At 37.9% G+C, this 22,957-nt stretch overlaps 4 protein-coding genes across 10 annotated transcripts; 3 read left to right on the forward strand and 1 right to left on the reverse strand.

Moving 5' to 3' along the window:
- The first annotated feature begins 116 nt into the window (after positions 1–116).
- On the forward strand, positions 117–6,399 carry LOC123316549 (protein transport protein Sec31A). 2 transcript variants are annotated; one of them, XM_044902675.1, is made up of 17 exons: positions 117–277; positions 353–858; positions 1,052–1,264; positions 1,318–1,635; positions 1,772–1,935; positions 2,047–2,227; positions 2,285–2,499; positions 2,558–2,636; positions 2,694–2,804; positions 2,859–3,053; positions 3,220–3,428; positions 3,482–3,923; positions 4,010–4,156; positions 4,215–4,576; positions 5,360–5,716; positions 5,774–5,845; positions 5,925–6,399. In XM_044902675.1, exons 2-17 carry the CDS (start codon positions 393–395, stop codon positions 6,108–6,110), a joined length of 3,717 nt encoding a protein of 1,238 aa, XP_044758610.1. In that variant the 5' UTR covers positions 117–277; positions 353–392; the 3' UTR covers positions 6,111–6,399. The 2 variants fall into 2 exon arrangements, with proteins under 2 accessions (XP_044758610.1, XP_044758611.1); XM_044902676.1 differs by lacking the exons at positions 5,774–5,845; positions 5,925–6,399 and having other exon boundaries at positions 4,693–5,376.
- A 1,880-nt stretch (positions 6,400–8,279) lies between these two features.
- LOC123317095 (diphthine methyltransferase) lies at positions 8,280–9,696 on the forward strand. Its single transcript, XM_044903465.1, has 4 exons — positions 8,280–8,507; positions 8,568–9,029; positions 9,086–9,221; positions 9,279–9,696. Exons 1-4 carry the CDS (start codon positions 8,327–8,329, stop codon positions 9,616–9,618), a joined length of 1,119 nt encoding a protein of 372 aa, XP_044759400.1. The 5' UTR covers positions 8,280–8,326; the 3' UTR covers positions 9,619–9,696.
- Positions 9,697–10,066: 370 nt separating this feature from the next.
- On the reverse strand, positions 10,067–13,068 carry LOC123317096 (myeloid leukemia factor). Of its 5 annotated transcripts, none has more exons than XM_044903467.1 (6): positions 12,912–13,068; positions 12,094–12,506; positions 11,827–12,013; positions 11,143–11,223; positions 10,789–10,917; positions 10,067–10,233 (listed from the first exon to the last, which is right to left on the reverse strand). In XM_044903467.1, exons 1-5 carry the CDS (start codon positions 12,959–12,961, stop codon positions 10,818–10,820), a joined length of 831 nt encoding a protein of 276 aa, XP_044759402.1. In that variant the 5' UTR covers positions 12,962–13,068; the 3' UTR covers positions 10,067–10,233; positions 10,789–10,817. The 5 variants fall into 5 exon arrangements, 2 of the variants coding, with proteins under 2 accessions (XP_044759402.1, XP_044759401.1); XR_006538136.1 differs by having other exon boundaries at positions 10,067–10,683; positions 10,715–10,917; positions 11,143–11,220; XR_006538135.1 differs by having other exon boundaries at positions 10,067–10,683; positions 10,715–10,917.
- A 264-nt stretch (positions 13,069–13,332) lies between these two features.
- LOC123316901 lies at positions 13,333–22,221 on the forward strand. Of its 2 annotated transcripts, XM_044903176.1 has the most exons (17): positions 13,333–13,570; positions 13,712–13,895; positions 13,973–14,213; positions 14,316–14,579; positions 15,419–15,626; positions 16,660–16,981; positions 17,034–17,342; positions 17,392–17,531; positions 17,693–17,939; positions 17,993–18,187; positions 18,243–18,627; positions 19,673–19,972; positions 20,025–20,482; positions 20,541–20,808; positions 20,947–21,085; positions 21,173–21,420; positions 21,515–22,221. In XM_044903176.1, exons 3-17 carry the CDS (start codon positions 14,021–14,023, stop codon positions 21,799–21,801), a joined length of 3,963 nt encoding a protein of 1,320 aa, XP_044759111.1. In that variant the 5' UTR covers positions 13,333–13,570; positions 13,712–13,895; positions 13,973–14,020; the 3' UTR covers positions 21,802–22,221. The 2 variants fall into 2 exon arrangements, with proteins under 2 accessions (XP_044759111.1, XP_044759110.1); XM_044903175.1 differs by lacking the exon at positions 13,712–13,895.
- The last annotated feature ends 736 nt before the right edge of the window (positions 22,222–22,957 follow it).

Here is a 22,957-nt window from a genome sequence, read left to right on the forward strand (position 1 = left end):
CATACCTATTTAAAATAGCTGGATAATTCCCAATACTTTTTATAGTTTTTATGAGGCTAAACAACTTCATAACTGTTTAGATTTATTCGCTAATAAATGCTTGTAGGAACATCTTCAGATAATGTCAGTATCATAGAATGATGTAATGTTTATTTTTGGTTAGAAATATCGCCAGCTGTCAGAATAAAAATCAAGAATCAAGGCAAGAATTTAGCCACGTTGGAAGGTTTTGAATAATATTGTTTTAAGTAACAATAAAATAGGAATTATATTGAAGGTTCGCAGAATATTTTACAGAAGTGCATTTCAAATTACTCTCTTTCAATACTATATCTCGCCTTTCACTTTCCAGACGTTTTACATGTTCAAATAAACAATTCGGCGTTTTCACCATGAAAGTGAAAGATTTGGAAAGAACTGCCAATGTGGCATGGAGCCCGAAAAACTGCAACCCCATATATTTAGCCGCAGGAACCGCCGCTCAACAGCTAGACGCTTCCTTCAATACAAACGCCGCTCTAGAAATTTATTCTTTGAACTTGACAGAGCCAGGTTTGGACTTGAAACAACACTGTTCTGTTCCTAGCGAGCACAGGTTCCATAAATTAATTTGGGGTGCCACAAGTGCCGCCCAAGGTACAATAATTGGAGGTTGTGATAGCGGCATCATCAAAATTTACAACGCTACCAAATTATTAAATAACGAGAATGGGTTAGTTATGCAACAAGATAAACACAATGGGCCAGTTCATTCCTTGGATTTCAACCCATTCCAACACAATTTGTTCGCGACCGGTGCTAGCGACTCTGAGATATTCATTTGGGATATGAATAACTTACAAACACCAATGTCGCCTGGTGAGTCAACATTGAAAATTATGTTGAAATAAAAATTTTTATAATACTACTCCAATAAACCCTCTTTTTGCACTTACTGTGATAAATACAGGAACTCAACCCAGTACTTGCATTTGAGATGGAAGTCACCTGAAAATTAATTGATAAATTAGTCACCTTGAATCATTCAGCATTTTCATAAATAGATTTTCAGGCAGCAAACCTCAACCGTTCGAAGATGTTCTATCCCTATCTTGGAACAGACAAGTTCAACACATATTAGCCTCCACTTTTGCCTCGAAATGTGTGATATGGGATTTGAGGAAAAACGAACCGATCATAAAACTCACAGATACCGTTTCCAGGATTAGATGGAAGGTAGTAGCTTGGCATCCCGAAGTCGCTACTCAACTTTGTTTGGCCTCCGGTAAGAATTTGAATACATTGTATCACCTTTAATTCATTCACCGTTCATTTCAGAGGAAGATCATTCCCCAGTAGTCCAAATATGGGACTTGAGATTCGCCACGTCCCCCTTGAAAACTTTGGAAAACCACGAGAGAGGCGTTCTCTCGGTGGCTTGGTGTTCCGACGACCCCGATCTCTTAGTCAGTTGCGGAAAGGACAATCGGATATTGTGTTGGAACCCCAGTTCCAGCCAGCCCAACGGTGAAGTCTTATCCGAAATAGCCAAAACCAACCAGTGGAATTTCGACGTAGTCTGGTGTCCCAAAAATCCTGCCATCATTGCTTGTCCCAACTTCGACGGTCATGTGTCTGTCTACTCCTTATTAGGTGGTCAGTATCTTTTTTTTCGACAGAAGGTAGAATGACTATTTAAAATATTCAAGATGGCGGAGTTAATATTCCCTCAAGTTCGATATGATTTCATTGAAGATTTTATAGAAACTTCAGTGGTTATATTTATTCACAGGTAAAACACAACAGTTCCAAACTTCTGATAAAATAGCCGACAGCTTTCCTGGGATGGACGGCTATGCAAAAGCACCGGTCCAAACTCAAAATGTGGGGCCTGTGAGCGTCGATTTACCCAAACCCCCCAAATGGATGAGGAAACCTGTTGGGGCCAGCTTTGCCGTGAGTCAGATTGAAACTTTTTTATCTATCATCTCATCCCTTTCATTTATATCTAAGAAGATGTGATTTTCATTCCTTAGTAGATAATTTTATCTTGTTTTATTCGATCAGTTTGGTGGAAAATTGATTTCATTCGAAAACGAAAAACCCTCAACGCAAATCCAATCGAATCAAAACGGGAACGTGTCTCCCCCTAGTCGGACTGTCCACATAAGCCAAATAGTGACCGAAGAGGATTTAGTCAAAGACTCTGTCGTCATGGAAGAAATTTTGGAACTGGGAAATTTCGCCGGTTGGTAAAATTCAATGTTGTTTTTAAATGAGATTAAATTTTTTTTTCTTCTTTTAGAGTATTGCAGGGACAAGGCCGAACATGCGGAAGACCAACATAAGAAATACATCTGGAATTTTATCAGAGCGCAATTTGATGAAAATCCAAGGGCTGAGATACTGAACCTGTTGGGTTACAAGATCGAAGACGTGAATAATCATCTGAACGAAATAGTCGGGAGAAATTTGAACAATGAGAAAGATTTGTGCAATGATTTCTCTAATATGAACAGGGTAAGGGTTTCTAACTAAACATTAATATATTGATATTAATTCATAGAGATGGTTTCAGATTGAAGATTTCGATTCGATAAACGACGATCAAAGCAATAAGAAGCCGGTCCAACCGTTTAAAATTCACGTAGGAAATGGTAGGCACGATTTTATTGGAAGAATTTTTTTTTTATTATCCGATATTTACATTACAGATACTGAGGGTTTGATTACGCAGGCTCTTCTACTGGGAAATGTAGAAGCAGCGGTAGAATTGTGTCTGAAAGCTAAAAGATATACCGATGCCATCATCATAGCTATGTCGGGTAAGAAATTTTAATTTTTTTTTTTTGTTTCTCCTATCGTGGGTTTTATTTCAGGTGGTTCGGATCTATTGGCAAGGACACAACAGAAATATCTGGAACAGAGCGAGGGATACATATCTTCTTTGATATCTGCGTTGGTTACAGATAATTGGAGGTCTATAATTGAGAACTGTGATATAACCAGTTGGAAAGAAGCCTTATCTGCTGCGTTAACCCATGCCTCGGACGAGGATCTACCACAATTATGCGGTAAGGCTACAGTCGCTTTTTATAGGTCCCTTTGGATTAAGAAGAAAAAGATCGGAAAATAATCATCAAGAAATCCGTTCCGGAGGACCAGTCACAATTTTGCAGCTATCAGGCTCAATTTCTGTAGATCTTGTTTCCTTTTGACAGATGAGAATTTTGTTTGCAGAAAATTTAGGGTTCCGTTTGGAAAAGGAAGCTAAAGACCAAGAATTAGTCAACAACGCTCATCTATGTTACATAAGCTCCGGAAGTCTTGAAAAATTAGTGAATTCTTGGAACGGCAACGTGAACACATCTACCAAAGATCTAAAAGAACTGGTGGAACTTGTCATTCTATTAGAAAAAGCTATGGAAAGACAAGGACGACAAGTATCAGTAAGTTCGTTAACTGCAATGATCAACAGACATTCTCACAATACTATTTGCAGCTACAGGGACCTGTGAGCGATTTGTTATCCAACTACGCTTTGATATTAGTCTCGCAAGGGTGCTCCAAGGAAGCCTTAACCTATTTAGGATCGTCGAAGAGCGAGAAACTGAACGAGTTGAGAGACAGACTGTTGGTGCATCTGGGTCAAAAACCGGCCTACGGACAACCGGTCCGACAGCAGAGTCGTCACAGCGTCGGAAGACAGTCCTTCACCAACTACCCGTCATACGGCACAACGAATCAGTTCAACCAACCGAACAACCAGTTCGGAAACGTGGTTCCGAACCAGTTCGGAACGACGGCCTCGAATCAGTTCGGCGGTCCGCCCCCCTCCAATCAATTCGGAGTACCTGCTCCGAACCAGTTTGGGGTCCCGGCGCCTAACCAGTTTGTGGCTCCTCTTCCGAATCAGTTCGGAATGACGGCTCCAAGTTATGCAGGTTAGTTGTCACTTGTCAAAGTTGACATTTGAAGTTTGACACATACACCATAGAATCTCTTGTTTATGTTTATTTGGTTTTTGTAGGCACACAGAATCTGGTTAATCAAGGGATCGATAATGATAGTTCCAAGTCCCAACCATGGCAGAATCCTGGTATGCCTCCAGTTCCGAAATCACTAACCCCCACATCGAAACCGCCTAGTATTAAAAATAGCAGCACTAATGCAACCGGTAAGTGTCTCTGTTCATTCCGCTGCAGTCAATTTGTCATTTTATCGATATTTTTCAGGTCTGCCCCAAAGAAAATACATATTAGATCCATCTGTTACTTCGAACCAATACAATAGTGCCTTAACGAGGAATCCGACTCTTCCAAATCAGCCGATGGGAAATTTCAATAGCCCCCAACAGACTTACAATAGTCCGTCTATGTACACGTCTCCTTTGCCCATGGCCCCTCAAAATTTCAATCCTTCTCCCCTAGTGTCTGCTCCGCAGACCGGATACGGTACTAATTTCAACACAGCACCTCCCCTGTCGCCCAGCCAAACACCGGTCGCTCAAGAGGCTCTGGAAACGAACAACATGTCGGCCCCGGTAGCATCAGGTTGGAACGATCCACCAACGTTGTACAGAAGCTTGAAGAATCAGGTTTGTGATTTTTTTTCTCGTTTTGATTCTTTAAGAGAATCAGTTAAATATTGATTATTATGGAAATTTCAATCATACTGATACCATACTGATGTATCTGTTTTCTCGTTTGCAAGATGAATAAAGACATGTCTCCTAGACATTCCGGTACCAGGTTGTGGAGTAAGACCGCTGAGGTACATTTTTGGTTTTCTCGTGAAAAATTAGGTAGTTGCACTAAACGAGTTCACCCTGAGTTGGAAGTTGTCTGAAAATGATGCTTGTGGAATTTGAGCTTGTGTTGTGAAGTTTCCGCTGTTTGATTAAGATTTGGCTTAATTCTGTCGAGTGAATTAGTCTGTTATTATTGCCATTTTGAAATAGGCAGTTTGGATAAACTTCTCAAAATCTGAGGAGCATAGTCTCAAATCTTCTTAATGTGTTTGCACAATCTCTTTATCAAAAGAATATATTTTATATACAATCAAAATAATGAATCAGAATGGAAGATTTTATTCTATTTGATAAACTGCTAGTCACATGTTTGTTGGTAGTTTATTGAATCAATCTGTGTTTTCCCTTCAGAAAATCCCAATTTCTCTCTGAAATATGTGTATATAGAGAATGACTTCCGTTTGGCACCTTCTCTGCATGCTTTCCACCAAATTATCAAGAAAACACTGCTCAATTTGTAGTGAAAGATCAGGGATACAGAAAACATCAACATCCTTAACTTTTAACGAGCAGTTTACTCCGATCGACATCATTGGATGCTTTGCCTGAGAAATAACCGTATATTTTCAGGTTAAAAAAGACCTACCTCAAAAAATGGACCCTATAACCCATCCCTTCAACGAACCGATCAGTCAACCTTTGCCAGTACAAACGGGTTGGCACGAAAACGTTCAGGCAAATCCCATGGAACCGCCTAGGATGTTTCAGCCACCGCCAGCGGATTTCGGAAGTATCGGTGGACCACCGCCTTCTTTCAACACCGAATTCAACAGAAATGCCGTGACTCCGAACGTTGCGAACGAAATTCCCGAGGTTAGGAAGAAGGAACAGCCTGTGGTCAAGGCGCCCCTGCCAAATGCGCATGCTCGCATTCAAAAGTCGCTGGATAGGCTGAGAGATTGTTGCGCTATGGCCTGTAATCAACCGGTAAATAGTTTATCTAATATCATAAAACCACTTGATTAATATTATATGAAATTTTAGCAAATGAAGAAAAAAATAGACGATATTGGGAGGAAGCTAGAAATACTGTATGACATGATCCGTGAAGAAAAGGTAAAATTTATGTTTTTATAACTTTCATAGTCTTCCCGTTATATTGAAACCTTTATATTTATCTACATGACATTTACAGCTATCTCCAGATACATTAGGCTCTCTTCACCACTTGACAATGATGATCGAACAGAGGGATTATGCAGCCTGTCTTGATGTCCATACGCAGTTGGTGTCCGGACCAGACTTCGCGCAAATAGCTAGTTTTATGCCAGGATTGAAACTTCTAGTGTTATGTGCTACCCAGAATCAAGTGTATATCTAAATAGATTTGAGTGAAATACTTTCCATTTGAATGCAAATGTAATATAATCATCTTACTACTTCAATGGGCGATATTTCAACTCGTTTATGTTGTTAATTATGAGTGTGTAACTTAAATTTATTTGCAATGGTTTGAAAATTTTTAATAGATATGTATTGAAATGATTTTTCATTACTAATATTATTTAAAATAGCTAAATATTATATATATTTCCCGTTTATGAATTGCATAGTTTGTAATGAACTACATTTATATTTTTTAATAAACGAAAGCGATATACTGACGTCAATTGATTTGTTTGAATCAGCTCCAAATTCGCGTATGATAAATTCATCTTGAAAAGCAAGAGATACTTGGATTTTTCGTTCTCTGGAAGATTTGTATCTTTAAATTTCAAATTCAACGAAAATCGGTGCCCCATATACTAAACTACCATACAAAAAATAATAGCTTACCAGAGAAATATTCTTCTCACAGCAGTTACACTAAAAAATCGAATTTTCCGGAATTTCACTTGAACCATTTATCCAAAGATTATAGAGTAGAAAGATAGGAAACGCCCTCATATCGCTAGTACTAAAAACCGACTACATTTTGGCCAGTGAAAACACGCGTGACAATGAGATGGCGCTAAAAACGCACTGTCAATACAGGAAAACTTTTTGATAACAGTTTTCTGTTTTTTGATTGAGGGGCGCGAAATTCGAATTCTATTTCTCGTATTGCATTCCAATATTAACTTTGTTTCTATCAGAAAACAAACATCCTGAGCGACAAAACAAAAGTATGGTTTTGCTTTGTGATCAGGATGTTAGTTTTCATCTAAATATTGTTTGGAATCAATTGATATCAACGAAAAACGCTGTTGGATGTGCTATATGTTTATTTGCAATTCATACAAAATTTACAGAAATTGAAATAGTGGGCAATAAATGAAGCTTTTCCTAGGACACTAAAGTATATGGTGATCTGCTATAGGTCGAAGGTGTTGTTTTTGTACAATAGGTTGTTCTGAATTAATGAACTTAGTTGAATTTGTAAAATATACATATATCAGAAATTGATATGAACCAATATTCAATAAACCATCATAGCATACATATTCCAGATACTTACATATGTCGGTATTATTTAAAGAATTTTCAGAACCACACTTAAAAAAAAAACTTGCAGACATATGCAAGACCTGTATGTCAGTATAGTTTCTTGGTGCTTTTTTTATGATTTCCTTATGATATGGTCTCTTCATGACACAATATAGAAATAGATTAATGAATGAACAAAACACTCACAGCAGGTTTCATAAAACTTTGACTTTCTAAACAACAATTTGACAGTCACTTGGTTCCCAAATGGAAATCAATAAAACCTCTGCATTTCTGAATATATTGAAAGAGTAGCAATTGAGAATCATTGAATAGACCTATAAAGATCATCATTTTCACTTAATAGGCCCTTCATGCAAGGGATGCTTTCTGCATACAATAATTTACGTCGATGAACAGTTCTCAATTGACCTGCAGTGAAATGTTCATTGCACATGGTGTAGTTAGTAGTGTTTGCTGAAGTAATTGTCTTCAAGCCCTGAGAATTTTATCCACTTCGGAGCACTGAAAATAAGAATCAATGAATGACCGATTCACATGTTACGACTTTTAATACTTACGCTTCCATTTTCCTTAGTTGAGTGAAAAACTTAATCACGTAAAATACATTTCATTATTTGATCCACCGTTCTTCACCATTCAATAATTTTCGAACAATATTTTGATGTTTTCACCAAGAAATAAGACAAAAAACTCCAAAAATCAGCAACTAGAACGAGCCAGATAAACAAAAAGCGGAATGAGAATCAAAACATTCAAAACCTCTTTGATCAAAATTGACGTCTGAAATCTTAAAAAATGTCATATATTTCTGCAAATGGCACTCAAATTAATATTTTAACCAGTCCTAGCGTTTTAAAAACACGCGTGACACACAGATGTCGCTCAAATCGCTTTAGTCGCCTCGTTTCCCATCTTTCTACTCTATAATCTTTGCATTTATCGTTATTCAAAATACCACAACTAGCTGAAAACATAGAGCGGACAATACATAGTGTTAAAGAATATTAAGAAAAACATGTTCGACATATCTCTATGACGTAAATACTCTATGCTTCTAGATGTAAACAAAAAAGCAGGTTAGGAAACTTCAAATCATACGACAAAATAATGACCACATACAAAAAATTAAGTGATGGTTCCGACGACGATTTACCAAGAAATGTCTCGATAAAAACCGTCTATACGTGGAAAACTGAATTCAATGCAGATTCTGTAGAATGGTGCCCTTGCGAGAATTTCAGGCACGTTTTTGTATGTGGCAATTATCAACTTTTACCAAAACCTGAAGGTGCAAACAAGTTTCCCTATTACTGAGGTGTTACGTTTCGTATTACAATTGTATTTTCAGGATCTGATTACAAAAAGCGAATAGGGCGAATACTTTTATTTTCAATCAACGAGGACACGGGATTAAAGTTAGAGCAAGAGTACGAAACTGCTGCAGTACTCGATCAAAAATGGTGCCATCACGAGATTAACGGTTCTATCTTATTGGGAGTTGTCAATTCGAATGCAAAATTGAAAATATTCAAATTGGAGAAAGACAAGGACGCCTTGAGGTTGAAGAAGATCGATTCGTTCAAATTCTCATCTAGTGACGATGAACTCTTAATTTTATCATTGGACTGGTCGACTAATAAGCTTGTTTCCAATGAACCTGAAATAATATGTAGTGATTCTAAGGGAAGTGTGCACATCTTGAAGTTGGTACAAAATCAGCTTGTACTCAAAACGTCTGTGGTCAAATTCCATGAGTTTGAAACGTGGATAGCAGGTTTTTACTATTGGGATCCTCACATATACTTCTCTGGTAAGATCAATCATGGAGATTTTAACCCAGTTCGAAAATAAAACATTTTAAAATAGGTGGAGATGATTGTATTTTCTACAAATACGATCAACGAGTTGGCACAGATGCTGTTGCAAAGAATAGGTCACATGAAGCTGGTGTTACTTCCTTACACTCAAATATTAGTAAGGAGTATGTCATAGCTACTGGAAGGTATGAATATTTCTTGATGAAAAAAAATCTTTGCTCCAATTTATCAACATCTTCCAGTTATGACGAAAACGTAAGAATCTGGGACCTGAGAAACCTCAAATGTCCCAAGACAGAAACAAAAATTCCAGGGCCAGTTTGGAGGGTAAAGTGGGACCCATTTTCCCAGAGCCATCTGTTGGTAGCCGGTATGTTAGGAGGTGCACATGTTATTTCAGAAGTATCACATTCCATAGTCGATAGTTATTATGAACACGAAAATCTCGTCTATGGGGTTGATTGGTGTTTTATGAAGGAGGAATCTGTGCAGAAGTACCCCAAAGAGGGGAATGCTATGCTGGCCAGCTGTTCTTTTTATGATAATCTACTGTGTATATCGAAATTGAAGTGTGAAATTTAATTTGTTGACATAGAAGAATATCTGCTTGTATTTAGGGAATACTGGTAAACCAGGAGAAGATTAAATGCATTACATAAACCTGAGGCCAAAAAATTCTGTTCTATGACTTGAATCGGTACTACCCCCTCACAAATTTGTTTACATTTGTGTTTGGTAAACTACAAAAATTACAATTCTTTCAGAGTTTCCAAAGCCAGATATCATTACACTTACGTTCCTTTGATGTGTCGTTCTATTTGCTGCAAAACTAGAAACCATAATTCTTTCAGAGTTTCCAAAGCCAGATATCATTACACTTACGATCCTTTGATGTGTCGTTCTATTTGCTGCAAAACTAGAAACCATATGTACAAAATCAAAGCAATAGTTTTAGTTTTTGATGTTTTCCATCCGAGAACTTGTTTAAGGTAGGTTTTCTCAAATGACTACATAAAATGAAAGTGAAAAATACTTCCTTCCATTTATTCCATAAAAAATAAATTAAAACGTAATATTTACAAATTGTCGGATAAATAATCGAAACCAACTGGACGATATGAAGATAATTCTGATTTCATATCCATACCTTTCAAATTCATAAAAAATTCTAGTAGAATTTCGTAACTTGCAAGCGAGCTGAAAAAATAATCCTATAAAATAACGATACAAATCACAGAAAAATTTGCATCTCCACAAAAATAATATATTGAGGAAACAAGTTATATTTTCTCAAATTACAAACCAATGATTCTATTCATAAATATATAGTAGTAAGTGCTATTACTAATAGTCAATTGATTGGAATATATTTGTGCCTGACAACAGTTTAATAAAACGTTTTGATTTCACCTCACTATCGACATATCAAGGATATTTACTGAATGACCACCTATGAAGCGATTTAAAACTGGCTTGTGGTCTTAAAATAAATTTGAACCTTTTCTGACTGCAATCTAGTGATTCTTAACTCAAACATTAGATTCTAATCGAGAGAGAGGACATGAAGAACACAACATATTGACAATTCAATTGGGGGAATCATCATAATCTACCATAATTATTTTCAATCTATGAACTGACATTCACGATTTTCAATCTCTTAATCAATTGGCAAAACATACATTACTTCCCTTTCAACATTCAATACAAAAACAAATTCAATTCAAAAGGTACAATTCTGAGAATACCTACACGTCCTAAACTCACACATCGGTTGAGCTTTACATGTCCGCCGGCGGGGGGGAGCCGCTCACCGTTTTGATGTTCCTGCTTTTACGCGCAGGAGTCGTCCCTATGGGAGAATATGGCTTGTTCATTGTGCTGTAAAGAAATTGAAAAATGAAACTCGTTATTCGTGCACTCCGGCATCTGGGTGAAAGTCAATCAGGTTAAATCAAAGTTGATAAAAATAGAACAGTTAAAGTACAGAAGAAGCTGCGAAAATATTGAGTTACAACGTGTTCGTGCCATCTTTGCATAAAGATTCTTCAACCAATAATAAAAACAACAAGCAAAGTTCAACTAAATGAAAAATATTTTACCTACCTACTACCACTAACTGTCAGAGGTGATGCCCTAATACTCCTTCTTGAGGTTACCAGCTGGGGACTAGCCTGGCGTATTCTACTAGGACCAATACCATGCGTGACATCAATACAGATAAAAAAAAACATTGAGGGAAAATTAAGAATAAGGGTGCATAGAAATAATCATTTCCCTTCAGTATCAACCTGGAGCAAGGCTGTGTACTATTAATCAAATTTCACCAATTTATCCACTCGCAAATTTTACACTTCAGAGTTCACCCATTTGTTTTATAAAACCAGTTCTATCAATAGTTTCACAGTAATTAGTTTTCACAGATTATTTCTGTGCACCATTCAGAGATTCATGCCGAGAAATATCTCTACCATAGAAAAAAAACAATATTTGATGAATGTCTATAGAGCATTTCAGATTGACATCTATGACATTCATGACCACAAAACTTAAAATTTGTAAAATCATATAAAACTCTATGGTAGACATATTGTGTTTGAATAAAGTGCAAAAATAAGCAAAGCAGAAGGGACATCAATGAATAAACATAAAGTTAAAAAGACATATCGATTGAGGCACCTATAAGTTCCCTGTTCAACAGAAATGAGATATTCGTGATATCAACACTAAGGGCACGTAATTATTTAAAATTCTATACACCGAAGAAATAAAATTACAACTGCTACCAACCTTGGTCCAGCTGTGATGGCAGGTAAAGAAGATGTGTGGCCTCCATAAGGGTGCTTGGTTCTACTAGAACCCGCTATTCTACGAGCTTCAGAACGCACAGGTCTAGCTTTTGTTTCCCATTCGTTATTGAATTCTTCTTTCTCATCATCATCTAAATTGATCAATTCCTCCCTCTCTTCCCTTTCCCCTAAAAATTGAAAAGGGTAAGACAAGTGCTATCTCACTTGTCAAATCCAACCCACTGCAGCACTATGAATTATTATTTACCTGTGTGCAAATTTTGTTCCTTTTCAATTATGTGAGCCCTTTCCCCAATATGATGTCCTATTGCCATCTTTTTTGTACCAGTCATAGAATCAGTCACTGTCCGTTGAGTCTCTTTTATACCTCCTGGTCCACAGCGGGTACTGGAAGTTGCTTTATAGACTTGAGGACGGCCATCTGGTCCTGAAGTCATACTGACTATGGTACTACTGCTGCTACTGAACGCGTTATTGACCATATTATCGTTCAGAAGTCTGTTAAAATTTGGCATCATGGGCACCATCGAGTTAAACATGTTCGGTCTGTATTGTCTTGGCGACATGAAGTTGCCGAATCCACCCATCATATCACCAAAGGGATCGGCAAGTAATGAATTAACCATAGAATTCATCTGTCTCATAGTACGCATATGAGACCTGCAAGGAAAAATTACATTGTTCCAAATATATGATTGTTGTTTCTAATTCAATTCCTCAGAAAATTAAATGTCGGTATTTGATCTAATCAACTAATTTTTCTATCAGCAGAAAATAGGTAATGATTGGTCATTTGGAAAGTGTTCCAAGACTGATTACAGGGATCTCTCTAGTATCACACAGTTGGTCAAATAAAGAATTCCATTACAAAAATTATTCACTGCGGCTACTTAGAGTCAATATCGAATTCCCATTGAAATATTACGGTGAAACGGACAGATATTTCTAGAAATGTATGGTACGTGGAATACCCTTCTAGAAACAGCATGGCGGAATGATTAAATAAACGAGAAATTTCATTTCCATATTTCTCAGATGTTTTTATGGAAATAATACTGTACATACCCGAAGAAGGGATCATTTTCCAGCATATCGAAATCTCCAAATAGAGACATTTTGCGAAAATCTTCGAAGAACAATTTATAAACGTTTTTCGCACTTCTTTTCACTTCACGAATGACAAGACAGAAGAAAACAGTTAACCAATCATAGATAAAAATGAAGAATCATAGAATAGAAATTTAGACAGATTCAATTTTGATTTGTCGAATGTCGAGTTTCTATTAATTACAATCAATATTGGCGCAGTAGAAATTGTTCTAATTTGCATTATGAACACATTTACTCGTTCAGTAAATATATTCGCTTCGAAAAACAATGCTCGACGCCACTGGCAGCATCGAAACGTCATGAAGTAGAAGTCTTGAAAAAATTAATTCCCTAGTAAATATCTATGTTCTTGATTTTGATTGTCAACCTTGACAAATCCGAGTTGGGTGTACTAAATTGTCAAATTTCTCTATTATGCTACAAATTAATCCAAATAATGAAAATTTCTGCAATTTAAATTATGCCCAATTGGACATGAAACGGCTGAGATGAAAATGAATGATGAATAATGATCAAAATGCTAAATTACCAAAATCGGGAGTTTTCAAAAGCTCATATTGAAACAATTAAGATGATACATATTATGAGATTAACGCTAATAAAACTCAGTATTTGTAAGTAGATGGTTGAGAATTATCTTGCCGTAACATGGTTTTTGATGAGTTCAGATGCTTACTGAAGAATCATTGATTACTTGTTGAGGTTATGTTTGTAATTCGATTTGGTTCCTTAAATCTTACTTATTTTTCACTTAGGCTCAGCAAAAACATTATATTTGACCCAGTTAGCTATAAATAGAGCTCAAAAATGTGACTTCCGAGTTTGCATGCAACTGTTTGATTTACTTGAATGAAATTGATGCCTTCGTTTACATTTTCCTTGCTTGAGTTTATGCATGTTATGCAAGTATGAATCAAACATAAAACATTTACTTGCATTGTAAGTTTTTTTTGAAAAATTGATGAGTTTATTTTTCTCCTGATGCAGCCCCTGTAGTGAATTATGAAAAATTTCAGGAAATTAATAGAACCTGAAATGACTTGATCCTACTAGATCTTGGAAACATGACTTCCAGGCCTAACTTCAGTTCTAAAACGGGCACTCATAAAAAAAATAACAGCTCTGTTGAATCTGTGAGTCACCGCTCTGATTCAGCTCAAAGTGTAAGCTCTGATTATGAAAATAAGAGAACTAGAAAATATGGTCATCATAGGTCCAAGTCGAGTGTTCACGATAGAGGGGATGAAAAAGAAACATGTAAGTTGAGGACAAAAGACTAGATATAGGAAACAAAAACTGAAAAATCTGGGTTCTATTAGATCATTATGGAATGAAACTGAGATTTCATTGCTTTTTCAGTAACTAATAGACTGGAATTTAGATCAACTCAAGGATTACTGACTGAGCAAGGCATCAAACCTGCCTTTTGTAACCGTCCAACGTCCTTGTATCCCTTGAAAAATAATGAAAATTCAGCTCAGGGTGATCCATCTCAACCGGAGAAGGAGCCTATACAATTCGAGATCAACCTTGTAGGGGCGCCTCCTGAAGTGACTGAATTGGTGAACAACATCAAGCAAGTTGCTGAACAATTTCTGTACCATTGGAAAACTTTTCCTATTGGTAAGATTGAACAAATGGTTTTTCTGATTTCCCCTTTCTTGAGTAATATAAAAAATCGTGTTCTTACGAGCTTCAGATTAACCCTGAATATAAATATTCTAATTATTATCATCATGCTCAGTTGCACAGTTTTCTAACTATTTTTATATTTTATTTTTAAAAGGGTGGGATCCTTTGTATGGGATCAGAAAGGTAATGGTTGCCATAACGTAACAAGAAGTAAGGCTGCAACCCTCAAGTATCAGACTTGAATTACCCATTCATCATCTCCCATCTGAACTATCAGAAGGATCGCCGTTTGTGGCTTCTGGATCAAGTTAAATGAGAAATAGTATATATTTGCTGAGTGATTTCTTGAATGTGGCGCCCCCTATCGAGAATCACTCCAAATATGCGTGAATTTATGAGCCAAAATCATGTGTAGAAACTTTTCATTCAGTTTCTAAGAAGCTAAAATAGGTTTCAGAATATATGAGCCAAGAAAATGTTAAGGTTATTTTTCGAGTCTGTAATTATGTTCAACTTGAAGTTGGAAAGAAATTCTACTGAAAGATAGATGGCAGCTCTCACTGTATTTCTATTTTGAAATCATTCGAAACAGACCGTTGTTGCCAATGTCCAATAAACACTTGGGAACTGAATTCTATAGCTTTCAAGAATGAAATATTTATCATTTTTCAAAATCAAATATTTAAATGTACTGCAGATTCTAAATCCTGAAAAATTTTCAATATTTGAAACAGTATAAACTTTGAATCTAGATATGTATGTCTAATGGACACCCTGTATATAGGTGTTTATTGGTTTGTACCCCAAATATACTAAATATTCCCTTACAGTTCTTCCCAACCCCTTGTCTCACATGGACTCGCTTCAGACATCTCAATTATCATCGGAAGGTTCATTAGGAAGATGTAGAACTAAGTGCCATCTTAGAGACCTCTTCATTGCACCTTCTTTTGATGAATTGGATGCCGTTGCTGTGGACACTAAAGGAGAGAACAGGAAACTGACAGGAAAACAGCTGGAGTATATACGAGAAAAAGGGTAAGATTATTTTTTTGTCCAACTTGGATATTGAAATCTTTTGAAACAATAAATGGTATTACTGAAAGTTTTTTCATCGGTACAAGACTGTTGAACTATGAGTCCATCTGGAAACTTTATTTCGAACTTATAAGTCGAAATGTTTTAAGGATATGCGTTTTTTTAATCTTTTTTGTGACTGTTGAAAGTAATAAATTTGAAATGTGCAATTGTGAATGTGTGAGAGTCAAAAAAAAATACTCAATAGGTGTATCATGGGATTGTTGGTTAATATGCAATTGTTTTGTGAAGCTTGCACAAGGATAAATTTGGAAAGCCCAAAAGGCTCAATCAACAACAGCTTGACTCTGTTAGGCGGGAAGGGTATGTTTTTGTATATCCTGTGACCTGTCTTGTGTATATTTGTTCGATTATTCCTGTTATGCATATAAAGACTTTTTCATATTATGATATTCCCGATTTCTGATGAACATGGCAAACGCAGCAATCCCCTCTGCCATCTTTCTGGAATATTTCAATTTCAGGTTGAAATGTCAGAAACCTTGTACAGCATGCGATTAAAATAATCTCTTGTATATAATATATGTACATTGATAAAATCCTTTAAGAAACCCAACAAAACCCGCTTCTTATTCTGTTCAATCTTTATTTAATTCAAATGTTCTTCATCTTACTGATTCAATGTGAAAAAAAAGTTGATTTTTTAAATAAAGAAAGATGAGGAACATTTTCTTACCCTACCATCCCTCAACTGACAGTAAATGAAATACATGCTCCCAAAAATCTTATTCGAATTATTATTTTTATACTTGTATTCTATTTCTATTTTTTCTTCTTTTATTTGACTTTTTCCTATTTATTGGCTTTGCTATTGATTGTTCAAAGAAAGAAAGAAAATACTTTTGCTTGTTGAACATTAAGGTCTAATTGCTAATGATTTTTTCATGCATGTATTTCAGTTACAAGTTACAACAATTTGTGAATGAATATGGTAATTCTTAAGAGCCCATGGAATAAAATATCGATTTTTTAGGCAGTTTTATGTCGAGTCGATCAACTTTCCTGGACAAAAGCACTGTTGGAAATTGTCGGAACTCCTCCAGAAGGGAACTGAGAGAAGCAGGGAAAGTCTGTTGAACGACCTGGCTCTGGCTATGAAATTTCTGGTTGTGATTGCTAGGGGTAGAATATTCGATTCATACTTTAGCATAGTCCAATCTGCCAAGTCTCTCATAGCAGGTCTACTTAGAATTTTAGATCTTCTCATAGGATTACCTAGTTTACAAACGCATAATCTAGATACAAAGATAAAGGAGGAAAGGAACAAATACTTAGTCGCCGAACTTGTTTGTAGAGTACGTATTGAATTCAATTCCAGAATTATTCTTGAAATACGGTGTGTTGTAGCCAGAGAATGAAGACTCCCTGGAGCTCTTATGTTCCTACATAAAAAAGCAGCTGCACAGAGCTATAACGGAAAAGTTCGAAGTGGCCAGAGAATGCTCCAACATCCCGGTGTCAGTTCCATATACGTTCCTGACTCCCTCCGGGGTTGAATTAGATCTGAGGTTGTGGGATAAAAGTCTGATGAGGAAGGCCATACCGATACTGGTCACGATCTTGGAGAAGGAAACTAGGGGTTGGTTCCTGCATTTTCGGGAGAAGCTCATCGCTGAACTGAGAGCTCAGAAAATGGCAGATTCCGACATCGAACAGGTTAGGTTAGGTTAGGTTGAGATGATCAGATTTACACGGTTGGTTTCAGGAGGTCAACGAAGCTGTGATGAAGGAATATTTGCAGAGAGTGTACAGCAGCATCTCTTCGAATCCCGACATACAAGCTTTGGGAGACGGTGTGGCTCAACTCCTTATTCAACAAGCTCAAAGTGTTGTGTTAATGCATAAGTAAGTTATTCTCATGAATTGGCTCAAGTTGATTTCAATGTATTGAATATAATTGAGTTTTGTGATGAAACAAAGTTGATCCGTTTGGTGCAAGTCAAAGTCTGATATTTTGAAGGTTAGGTTTGATCTGTTGAATACCCTGACGGTGGTCATTTTCACAGGGCAACTGAAAATGTACAAAGGCGGCTCTCGAAGACACTGAGTGAAGTCAAAACGAAATTGAACACCATGCATCCCGTCTTGTCCAGAGTGGAGCCTTGGCTTCAGTTCAGGCTGGGCAATACTGAGATAAAATTCGTCCAGGAAAATCAGTGGAGTACCCATGAGGAAGCCTTGAACCTTTGCAATTCGCAGAAATTGGTACAAACGGTTTATTTCCTCAACCGAGATCTGACCTTCATGAAAGAGGTGGGAATGTTCAATTTGTACATACTGTATTACATCTTTTATATTTCCATCAGAGGGAACCGGCTTTGCTGAGGGAATTGAGGAAAGTTAAAACGCCTACGCGGAGTTTCCTCTGGCCCACTCAGATATGGCTGCCGATGAACTGGGTGGTTCGTAGAAACTTCCAAGGTCAATCCGAAGTCATCCCGACAGTATTAAGCAAACAGGCCACCACCATAACCACACCCAGATCCGATCCCAGTCAACCAGTTGAGTTTCACAACACAGCGTGTCCCGGTTAAATTAAAATCGTGTCGTTTTCAGGTGTTCCTGGTGGAGAAAGAAGTGGTTCGTACCACCACCACCAGATGGCCGATGTGGAGGATATTCAATTATTTCCATAGGACGTGGTGTTGGACCTGGAACGCGATGTTCTTCTTCGGCGTTGTCCTCCCCTGGTGCAGTCCGGTGGGGCTCAGGGCGCTCCTGAACATCGAACCTTTCATGCCCGATCTGGAACTGTCCCAGGTGAACGGGACGTTGTTCCCCAGGAAGAGTAGCCTCACTCCGACGTTGACCTCGAGGTTGATAAGCCTGTGGAGGCACATCTCCAAGTCGAGGACCCATTTTGAGACCAAGCCGGATACCGGTTTCATTGGGAAGGGTTTCACCAGGCACATCAACAGGATTTGGAATTATGTGGTGAAAGGTTGGTGAATGATGAAAGTTGAGATGTTTTTTTAGATGTGTACTTGTTTCAACCATATATATTTTGTATACAGGGTGAGTCTTTGACTTGTACAGGGTGGGCAAAATTGGTGATACTTGAACTACAACTTTTTAACCCAATGAGATAGAGGAAAATGAATGACACATTACGTTTGTCTTTTTTCAAGAAAATTATAATGCCATCAACTGCATTCCACCTTCTTTTGTTTTCAAGTTATAGGCCAAAATTGAAATTTGGGTGATTTCAATTGTGGTCATTATCTCCGTTTCTGTTTGTGCCAGGATGTTGAAATAAAAACATTATGGAGGGATTTTTTTGATAGAATCCAGTGACGTACTATGATTTTTCCAACAGGTTTATTTGCTGACCTATAACATAAAGATGTGTTTTTTCGTATGGAAAATGACTTAGAAATGAATTGTCATTCTCTTCTCGTTTCAGAAATATATTATAATATATATAACCCTACTAATGTCCAGTTTCATAATCAAATTTGAAGTCACTTTAAGCTTAAAGTTTCCTTCACTGTCATTTTTAGTAGGGTTAAAGGAAGCTTTAAAATTAAAGCGACTTTAGGTTTGATTATGAAACTGGACGTTAGGGGAAGCTTTAAAGTTGAAGCTGCTTTAGGTTTGATTATGAAACCGACCTTTATTTTCATCACAGTGTATTTTTTCAACCGAGCTGAATTGGAATTTTTTTTAAAAGGTTGAGTGTTTCTTTCGACCTCAGATAACTTTAAAATATATGTTCCTACTAGTCAAAGACTCACTCTGTGTGTGTAACACTGTCTTCTGGACAGGCTACAGGTCGTAATTTCGAAGATATTAAGCTCAAACTTGGCTCAATCATACGGGAGCCCATGTAGTTCTTCGAGTAAAGCCGCATTTTGTGATTTCTTCGAAAAAAAATTGTTGTGAATGCGCATCAGTCCGCAATTTTGAATTACCGACAATACCGCTGCTATTATTCAATTAGTAGGCGAGTGCCTTTATAAACCAAAAGTGTGTTTTTGATTTTCCAGGTTTGTTCGGCACAATAGCGCTGCTGTTCGGGTTTCCCATCTTCTGCCTGACGATAGTCCTATCTAGTCTAGTGATAGCCTTCACGGCAGTCTTATGGATGCCGCTGATAACCCTACTCGTCCATATCATGAACGGTTTGATCTACGACGCCGACAGCCCTCTGCAGGATATCAACAGGTTCTTCATATTTTTCCAAGTGCTGATCATAAACATCGGAGTCCTGGGTATACTCCAACCGATCGCTGCAATTTTCGTAGGCGCCGTTGTTTGTCCTCTGATCGCTCTTTTCGTCGCTATTGGTCAGTAGAAACCTTTCGTCAGAGATGAATAAAACTACTTTTGAACTTTTAGGAGGCGTGGCTAGGTACTGGTTCCGCCTGCTCTGGGACGCTGCCATCTTTCACTCCCTCATCAAGAAACGCGGCCGTGTGCCGGCCTGCGACAGTTTCGTGGTAAAAAGGATCGCCGGTCCAGGTCTGGCGTCCGATTATTACTTTCAGATCAGCACCGAGCAGGCTCTGGCTGCCTTCGAGGCTAAGATGGAATGGGACGAGCTCAACGCCTTCCAATCGGTGATGGAGAACACGATCACCCAGCCCCAGAAGGACTTCAGTCAGTTCGTGGACGCGTGTTTCGGCAGTTTTTCCACGCAGCTGGCGAAGAACGGCCCTTACAAGAACCTGGAGAAGGAGGGTAACGATCTCGTGTCGGTCCTTCACGAGAAATTGGAAAGGCGAAGGAGGGATCTTCAGACTGGTCTGAGCGTGTCCATCAGGAGCAAAGTTAAACTGACCACGAACGATCTGAAGGTGAGGACATGATCTGGTGGTTGTGGTGGTCTTTGACGGTTTAAACCTGCGATTTTAGGTGGCGATTCAGCAGGGTGCCATGATGTTGGAGCGCTATTATCCCCATCGAATCATGCCCAAGCTTGGTTGTACGGAGGAGCAGTTTTGGGACGGAAAAGCTCTGCTTCCAGGCGATTGGGCTGGATTGGCCGCTCTCCTATATTCTGAAATCTTCAGTTTGGACATATTAACACCCTTGGACCACACCGATACTAGTTTCCGTTTAGATCCCCATCCCCAAGCCGATCTCAGCAGGTTCACCGAAATGGTTCAATGTGTTCAACTAGGTGAGTCCTACAGCAGGGAAACGGGGCGTCAAAATAACCCCTTTCGCCAATATTCGCATGTATAATATATCCAAGATGTCGGAGTTATCATCCCCAGTATATTATATCGTAATGGTATAAGTTGAACAAATTTTTTAGGTGCTGGCGGTCCTGATTTACTAGGAAATGTATATACGCCTAGGGGAAACATCCAGGTCCATTCCCCATTTTTGGATGTGTCTGCATTTAATCCTCGTTCCAAAAAAACTGCCACAGGTCGAAAAGCTGACAAGAAGACGTAAGTAACGACTTCTGGTCCACCAGTTTGGCTCGGAGAATCTAGTTCAATAATTCCTTAACCGCAAAAATGTTTTTGCAATTCCAGGGAGACGTCAGTCGGTCTATGCAGAGTGAAGATAATCACCAGGAACCATTTGTGGATGTCATGGAAGAAGACTGGGAAGCCGAGAAGTACGGAAAAGATGATCATCCCTCTACCAATACCCCATCCTGCGCACATAGCTGTTACCATTTACAACAGGGATTCCGACGATCCAATACCTCTAGAATCCGACATTTGTCAGAATATCCTTCAAGGAATCGAAGACAGCCATGCTTCGGTCGACGAAACAGGTGAGCGAATGGTTACTTGGCCGATTTAACTCAATTAAATCAAGTAAAAGGTTCTTTGTGAGATAAAAACGATATGTTCTACCCCCACATCTAGTTGGGAGGTTTCAAGGCGGCGCCAGTTCCTACGAAACGACCACCACATCCAGCTCGGAATCCCTGGAGGATTCCCCACCTCCGGATACGGTGACGGTGGAGGAGGTCCAGGAGGGCAGCGATCGATACAACGAGGAAACGGTGCACCATTGGACTCTGAGCAATTGGAGTCAACGCAAAAGGAACAATTTGGGTAGTGTGAGGGTTGATTTAGCTAGTCCTGAAGACGTTACGTTGGATAGTGATAGTACACGGGTTGTGTTCAGCACATACGGGACTACAGTCTGATAATTTTAGGAGTTTTTTATTTTCAATGAATCTCTATTGAAAGTCTTCTCGAAGTGGAAATCCTATCGGAGATTTAACCTAGTTAAGCGAAATATAGGTTGTTGTGTCCCTTTGAAACTGAATGCCATTTAATTTTTTCAGTTTCATTCACAGCCATTTGTCATGTTACGGTTTGCAAAGTTATTTGAGTCATGTTCCATCTTCCTCAAATATATGTTTGAATGGCAAAAGTAAGCATCCTATAGAGTTCAAAGTTAATTTGAGATAAGTTTCGATACCTTACACAGCAGCTCCTCTGCAATTAACTTTCCAACTCCCAACTCCTTTACAATTAATCTATTCTCGAGATTGAAAATCTATGATTTGATGAATCCTGTTCATTTTGACATAATTCATAGAACGCTTTCATTTTCAAGTTTGTATAAAGCCATATTTTGGCGATTAAGCGTCTTAATCGATGTCTTAAAGCGTCTTTAAGCGTGACGTCATTAATTTTGTTGTCGCAAAAATAGAATATCGCTGATGGTTGAGTCATCTGTCGTTGTCATTAGACAGCGAATCGAGTTGTGAATTTTTCAATTTCTGTTCTATGGCTATTATTTGAAAAATATTTATTTATTCTAAATGATAATCCAGAAACTGCATTATTGGCAATAAAAGCACTCTTCCCTAGTAGGAATTCAAATCAAATTCGATATAAACAACATATTCTCCCTTCTTCTTTATATTACCTCTTTCCGCTTAAGACGTTCTGTGCTTAAGACGACACAGGCCGGAGACAAGATGACTCTATGACACAGGCGCTCTCCATAGACCGCCAGGTTCCGCTTAAAGCGTCTTAAAGACTGACGTCATGACTTATTCGCTCGAATAGCACCGCTTAAAGACGCTTCACGCGTCTTAATCGCGAAAATATGGCTTAAATATCCCAACGCTTATTTTTCAATTAATTGTTGTTGATTGATGTAGCACAAGTACAGGATGAATTCTTCTTTATTCTCTGATTCTCTGTGATTTCATTTAACACATCTGTGTTCTCAGTATTTTAATATGGATCACAGAATTCAGCATCACATGATGATTTACATCACTTTTTATTCGTTCGTTATTTTTGTTACATTTTCTTAACAAAAGTTATTTTTGTTTCTGAATATAG

Source organism: Coccinella septempunctata, chromosome 7 (genome assembly GCF_907165205.1).
Source record: "Coccinella septempunctata chromosome 7, icCocSept1.1, whole genome shotgun sequence".
In the NCBI taxonomy this organism is placed as follows: Eukaryota; Metazoa; Arthropoda; class Insecta; order Coleoptera; family Coccinellidae; genus Coccinella; species Coccinella septempunctata.

Bases quoted from the DNA above. Each gene is read 5' to 3' on its own strand.
- LOC123316549 (XM_044902675.1), top strand. From the start codon at position 393: ATGAAAGTGAAAGATTTGGAAAGAACTGCCAATGTGGCATGGAGCCCG. The intron at 4,577-5,359 runs GTTTGTGATTTT...GTATATTTTCAG, and splicing joins ACAGAAGCTTGAAGAATCAG to GTTAAAAAAGACCTACCTCA. The intron at 5,717-5,773 runs GTAAATAGTTTA...ATGAAATTTTAG, and splicing joins CTATGGCCTGTAATCAACCG to CAAATGAAGAAAAAAATAGA.
- LOC123317095 (XM_044903465.1), top strand. From the start codon at position 8,327: ATGACCACATACAAAAAATTAAGTGATGGTTCCGACGACGATTTACCA. The intron at 8,508-8,567 runs GTGCAAACAAGT...TTGTATTTTCAG, and splicing joins ACTTTTACCAAAACCTGAAG to GATCTGATTACAAAAAGCGA. The intron at 9,222-9,278 runs GTATGAATATTT...AACATCTTCCAG, and splicing joins TATGTCATAGCTACTGGAAG to TTATGACGAAAACGTAAGAA.
- LOC123317096 (XM_044903467.1), bottom strand. From the start codon at position 12,961: ATGTCTCTATTTGGAGATTTCGATATGCTGGAAAATGATCCCTTCTTC. The intron at 12,507-12,911 runs GTATGTACAGTA...TTTTCCTTGCAG, and splicing joins GAAAATGATCCCTTCTTCGG to GTCTCATATGCGTACTATGA. The intron at 10,918-11,142 runs GTAGGTAAAATA...ATTTCTTTACAG, and splicing joins CTGACAGTTAGTGGTAGTAG to CACAATGAACAAGCCATATT.
- LOC123316901 (XM_044903176.1), top strand. From the start codon at position 14,021: ATGACTTCCAGGCCTAACTTCAGTTCTAAAACGGGCACTCATAAAAAA. The intron at 14,214-14,315 runs GTAAGTTGAGGA...TTGCTTTTTCAG, and splicing joins AGGGGATGAAAAAGAAACAT to TAACTAATAGACTGGAATTT. The intron at 17,343-17,391 runs GTTAGGTTAGGT...GGTTGGTTTCAG, and splicing joins CAGATTCCGACATCGAACAG to GAGGTCAACGAAGCTGTGAT.